Raw genomic sequence first — 6,000 nt, 5'->3', positions numbered from 1 at the left:
TTCTAATATATAACTTAACCTTCGCGCTTCGTCCTTATAACCACTGAGAAGTGGTTATTTTTTTCTTTTTTTTGGAACGCAGGCATCCTGCGTTCTTCAATATAACTTAACGCCAGGTTGACCATTTTTCAAATAAATATGGTCATACACAGCCAAATATAGTTTTTCTACCTCTACAAGGCCTTATTATGGTGTTGCTAATACGGATGCTGGCTAGCAGGCCTTTTGTTAAGGGCCACCGATAGCTAATGCAATTTACTTTGAAAGGCAAATTTGGCAACGCTGTGTAGGCGGCAATTTAAATTAACTGACAGGAAAGAATTCAAGAATGAATATAGTTGCACTATGGTTGGGGTCAAAAAGTTTTAAAAACATTTAAACATTAACATTTTATGAATCTATCACAAAATATATGAGGATATAACGTTTACTTCTTTGCATTAATCAACTTGAGAAACTAAGTCAGTAAAATTCCAACATTTTTATATTATTAACACAAATTACAAACTAAAATAGCAACAGGTAGCTGAAAGCCCAATACTGTGATATATTTCCTTCTTTAGGTGTTGAAAAAACCATTTGTCTCTCCTGCATGCCACCTTCACTAGACTACTTATTCCCAAGGAATGTTTCATTTGATGTAAAATATAATAAAGGAAGTCAACAGTCATTTTGCATTATGGAATTCACTAGCCCATACGCATGAATAAATGAAATATATAGCCATTGTTCAACATATACTAAAAGTTGTCCCAATATAATTACTTAGAATATTGATTGCCTAGGTTACAAGGTTTACTACACCAACCTTTTGAGAGTTGAATTACATAGCATTAAGGGGTAAAGATTTATCAAGATGAAATATTAAGCAAACTTTCAACATTCTTATTTCCAAGATTGGCATTTAAGATGGAAAGCTCACTTTTTTCTCATAATGAATGATTCTAGTTATTTTTTTAAATGCAAGTTTATTATTTGTCAACCAATTTACCATCTGGCTTATTTCTGTCATCTGGCAACAGGTTAAAATTCATGACCGTGTAGTTATTCCTTGATGCCATATATGAATGGTAGGGGACATGAAATCTTCACATGCCAGACATCTACGGTAATTGCTTATTAGTTCAGCAGCTAGGCTAAATATTTATAAAAGGACATCAAAATGGACACCAACACCTTCTTTCTCATTGCTGGAATCCACTTCACAGCATCTTCTGAAAATTATTATTTGTGATGAAATATTCAGTCACCTGTAAAACATATCCCTCCAAGCTGATCTAAGTATTTACTGAATAGGTATCTAACCACTAATGAACACTATATAGTAATATAAATTTCATCCAAAAACCTGAATCAATCGGGGAAGTAACAGGTATGGTTTCCATATTACCAGTGCATTAAATAAAACATTTATGAGGGCAATAAAAATTGTCATTAAAACATAAAACCCTAGCAAGAATATTTCATGGAAAACTTTAAACTTAAAATCTGCATCACTACTTACCAGGGAATGTTGTTGGCAAGACATTCCAAACCATCTGACCCAAAGCAAAAAATGGCCTATCTTCAAAATGGTGGCCACAAAAATTATGCGTACTCCATTTGTCCTGGGAAAGATGACGAAGGTTGTGCACCCTGCGCAAATAATCCTAATCCTTCCCCATTCCTTTCCTTTGGAAAATCACAGAAAACACAAGGATAGCATGTATTTTTGCCTAACAATATTCAAAAAACTCCTCCCTGTTTTTTTGAGGTGATTATTTTTAAGTTTTTCAAAATCAAAAAAATTCAATAAAAAAGCAAAGTACAGCTGTAGGTTAAACATGCTCTCTTCAATATCATTTCCCTGTTGTCTATTCCTAGGGAAAAAATTTGAAGATGACAAAACAATGGGTTAAAACGTGGCATAGGTGTGATGTCACAGAATCGAGTCAATGTTATGCTCTTTATCGGATTTCGTTTCTAGATTTTCTTGAAAAGTTTCCACATACAAAAATTACTGCACTATTATCATTTTATGGTGCTATACTTAAAATGTAGATGAATTTTTTCAAATGGTATTTCAATGAATTTACTTGTGCACTCTACCCTGTATTGTGGTCTTTGGCATTCCAAAATACCTCTCCATATCTATCTCCTCCACCCACTTTGCCTCTTTTGAATGTCGCCCAATATATCAGCAGGGGAAGAAGAAGACTGAGATGAAAATGAAGTCACTGATGCTGAGATATACAGGTATACCTCAACAAGGATTGTGAAAAATAAAAAGTAATACTGTCCCAAGCAGTGAATGAACTATTATGCAGATAAGAGTGGGAAAAAGAACCATGAAATGCATTGCTCGGTAAAAAATGTGGCAGACTGCATGTCAGCTATGAAAGGAGAAGTGAAGAATTCACAGGAGATATCAGGAATGGAAGAAGATAACACTAGGGACCGTGCATGAAGACCCAAAGATAAGAATTTGGTTAGATTTAGGTGAGCGTTAAAAAACAAATATTGTTCGGAGAAATAAAAAACAAATATTGTTTGGAAACAAAGTTTGGAGAAATAAAGGGTGAATAAATATAAGGCTAGGATAGTTGCCCCAGGATATTCACTAATACCTTGTATTGAAGGCTATGAAACTTATCATCTTGTGATTGAGAAAATATCTTAAGAACACTAATGGTAATTTTAGTTGAGATGGGGTTAGAAATTGAACATGTGGACATTACAGCTGCTTAACTCAATAGTCTAATCAAGGATAAAGTATACATGGAACAGCCTGACAACTTTGAATGAGAAAAGAAGGAAGCCATTATAAGTGCTGGTTAAAGAAGAGAATAATATATGGTTTACATCAATCTAGGAGAGACTGAAACAATTCTGTGGATGAAAATATAAAGACACGGGTTGTAACCGTTCAATAGGGATTAATCACTCTACAACAAATTTAATTCGATTACAGGAAATAATGCAGACAACACAATAGTCGTAGTTGTGTAAGGTGTGATGAAACCTCTGTCACCAGTCATTGAAAATGTTAAACACCCAATACTTATGAATGGCATCACAATTGTTAATTTTACAGGTAACAAAACTAAGTATAAACAAGAACTAGCAGATGATCAGAAAATGTAGTGTTATGCAAGAAAAATTCTGGTTGCTGCCCACATGAATGTGACCGAGGAAAATGTAACACCATTACCAGTAGGCAGAAATAGGTCTGAAGAGTGAATGATTTGATGGAACCATGAGCAGAGGTGTCGTAGGGAATTAACTGTAAATAGCATATAGAACAAGACCAGATATACCATATGCTGAAGTCCACCAAAACCAATATTGTTGTCATCTAACATGGAAAGATTGACAGGTAATCAAACATGTTCTGAAACATTTAAGGAGTACCGGCGACCTTAAGTTAATTTATAAAAGAAAGTATGAAGCAATAAGTGAATGCAGACTGGGTGAATGAATAGAATAGAAAATCCCTTAGTGTTTTGGCCATAATGTTGACAGGAAGTACAACTCATATGGCAAGGCAAATAGGCAGACTGTCGCTTCTTCTACAATTACAAGCGGAATACGTTGCCATTCACAAAGTAGTGAAAGAGGCATTGTGGTAGAGGATTCTTCATTATGGAATTGATCAGAATAATATTAAGGGCAGAATATATATAATAAATATGGAAACAACTGGTAACGAATTAACAGCTTCAAGGAGGTACATTGACAATACATACCATTTCTTGAAAGAAAAAGTATTAATTGGTGAAATGACTTTCAAATATATTCGGTTTAATATTTAAATGATGATGTAGCAGTCATTATCCTTGAAGCGTTATGTGGTGGTCCACGGCTAACCAATTAAAGACTTGATTGGCAGAATAGGTTCGACTTTTATGAACTTAAAATTTTGAGATTATGGAAAATATCATTTTTCGAAGCGTATGATTGAGGTTCATTTTTTATAAAAATTACGAATATTTCTTTTGAGCCTAATTGCCAAACAACGAAAAGGGTTTGAATTTTGTAGTTTGAATCCATTTTGTTTTTCCATTTCCCATTTGCGCTCTCGAGACGTGTGTTGTTTGTTTTAGCTGCAAGGGTTAATGATCTCTTTCCCCGCGCCAAAGAAAAGATAGATTTTTAGCATGATTATAGGAAGATCTTTCTGTATTAATTAGTCTCCAATCGTAGAAATAACTTGCCATTTTTTCTGTCGTAATCTGAAAGCTTCCTAATTACGCAAGGGCTTTTTCCTTTTTAAGATTTGTTTGATATTTGTCAAATACTGAAGATCACCAGAATCACACATCCTCTCTTTCATTATTCAGATATGAAACACTTTTAAGATTGATCCATACCATCTCTGTTACAGAATTAGGCTTTTACGCAAGTTAATAAATTTGGTGCACCAGTCACGTGCATGGCGGCAAAGGAATAGGTAGACATCATATTGAACAAATGCAGCCGTTTATTTAACTATGTAAACGGCTGCAGGGCAGGCTTTCAACTTTTTCCTCCTAGGAAGTTTTTATGAAAATTTTAGGTCACTGAAAAAATAGTACTATTCAACAATCACCAGGGGAGGTTATTTTAACACTATTATTACATTATATTATGGCATGTATCAATATGTGAATGAGATGTGACCATGTTACTAGCCTAAGATAAGAATTTCAATGATGCCCTATATACAATTCATCATCAAAATGAAAGGATGAAGTAATATTGATCAAACAAACATTTTCACACTTTTCGTATAATTCAGGAGAAATTAGTTTCCCGGCTAATATATACCATGCGTCATGTGAAATACTAGGTTACAGAATTTCATGAAGTGAAACGAGATAAATTGCACCGTAGGACGAAGTGTCCTCTACATACATAAACGTCTATTGTCGATTTTGTAAATAAGAACACAAAACCTAGCGGTAAGGAAACAGTACACGATATAGGGAATAGATAGCCGTTCAGTGGCTTGCCGAACAAAACACCATGATAAATATCAATTTTTATGACAGAGAATTAGTATGTGCAGCATCATATTACGCCTAACATAATATCAACAGTGTATTTAATACTCTTTCGCCAATCTTCTTCAGGTTAATGCTCACGTTTAAATATATTGCCGCTTGATTCACTGAAAATTACACCTTCATCAATATATAACTTTACACTACCTCTTTGCGACCCGCTATCCAGGGTATTTCTAATTGGTTATTATGTGCACAGACATTAAGTTCAATAACACCAAACGTTTTATTTTAAAAAGTAAGATGTATCACCATATGAATTTTTTTATTATTTATCTTATAATGACACTTAGCAAAACTTCTCTGAAATCAAATGCGCTCACTAGAGAGCTACAGAGTCATTTGTTAAGAATATGCGTGAGGTTTGGCAATGAGGCTCTACTTTTGCGCTCTGCCATTGGAGGAGAGTGAATATGTTAGGTTGAAAATTAATGACATCACTAACCCAAGACATAACAAAAATAAAGAAAACAGGGGTACATCTCTTGCAGTCAGTCGTAGAGCGTGATTTCACTGGCAACAGTGTCGGAGACGACGAAAGGTGTCTGTGTCGTCGGTCTCGTCCCGTGTCGATTTGACGTTGTTGTACATCGATGAAAATGACATTTGAAGTTAGTAAAACCTTGTGTGTGTTCGTTTCGTAGACTGGCAGCATGAAGCATTCGCAAGAATCACTTGTCTCCAGTGCTCATGACAGCTTAAGGGTATCTGAGGAGAGCAGATCTGGTAAGTACAGCCATTAGCCACAGGCAATCATATATCTATTTCATTGTTATTCTTTAGTTTCTCACATGTTTTAGCGGCGATAGTGGGTGTGAGGGAATCACAACTGTGGCATGTGGTATGTTGCTTAATATCTTTTTTTCAACTGACGATTATGTACATTTATTAGTGTTTGCTTCTGAAGCAAAACACTTCTACGCAATGAATGTTTTGATATGCTACTTATTAAATTGGTGTATGGAATTGGCATTTTGAG

At 34.8% G+C, this 6,000-nt stretch overlaps 1 protein-coding gene across 1 annotated transcript in view; it reads left to right on the top strand.

Moving 5' to 3' along the window:
• The first annotated feature begins 5,555 nt into the window (after positions 1–5,555).
• LOC139690582 (uncharacterized) overlaps positions 5,556–6,000 on the top strand; it is a 59,642-nt gene continuing 59,197 nt past the window's right edge. The window contains exon 1 of the mRNA XM_071588061.1: positions 5,556–5,747. Within this exon, the coding sequence (XP_071444162.1) occupies positions 5,675–5,747 (73 nt within the window). The 5' untranslated portion in view covers positions 5,556–5,674. The remainder of the gene's footprint in view (positions 5,748–6,000) is intronic.

This window comes from Hetaerina americana, unplaced genomic scaffold, assembly GCF_022747635.1.
Source record: "Hetaerina americana unplaced genomic scaffold, ioHetAmer1.1.p SCAF_3, whole genome shotgun sequence".
NCBI classification, from domain to species: domain Eukaryota; kingdom Metazoa; phylum Arthropoda; class Insecta; order Odonata; family Calopterygidae; genus Hetaerina; species Hetaerina americana.
This window is presented reverse-complemented; position numbering and strand designations above follow the sequence as displayed.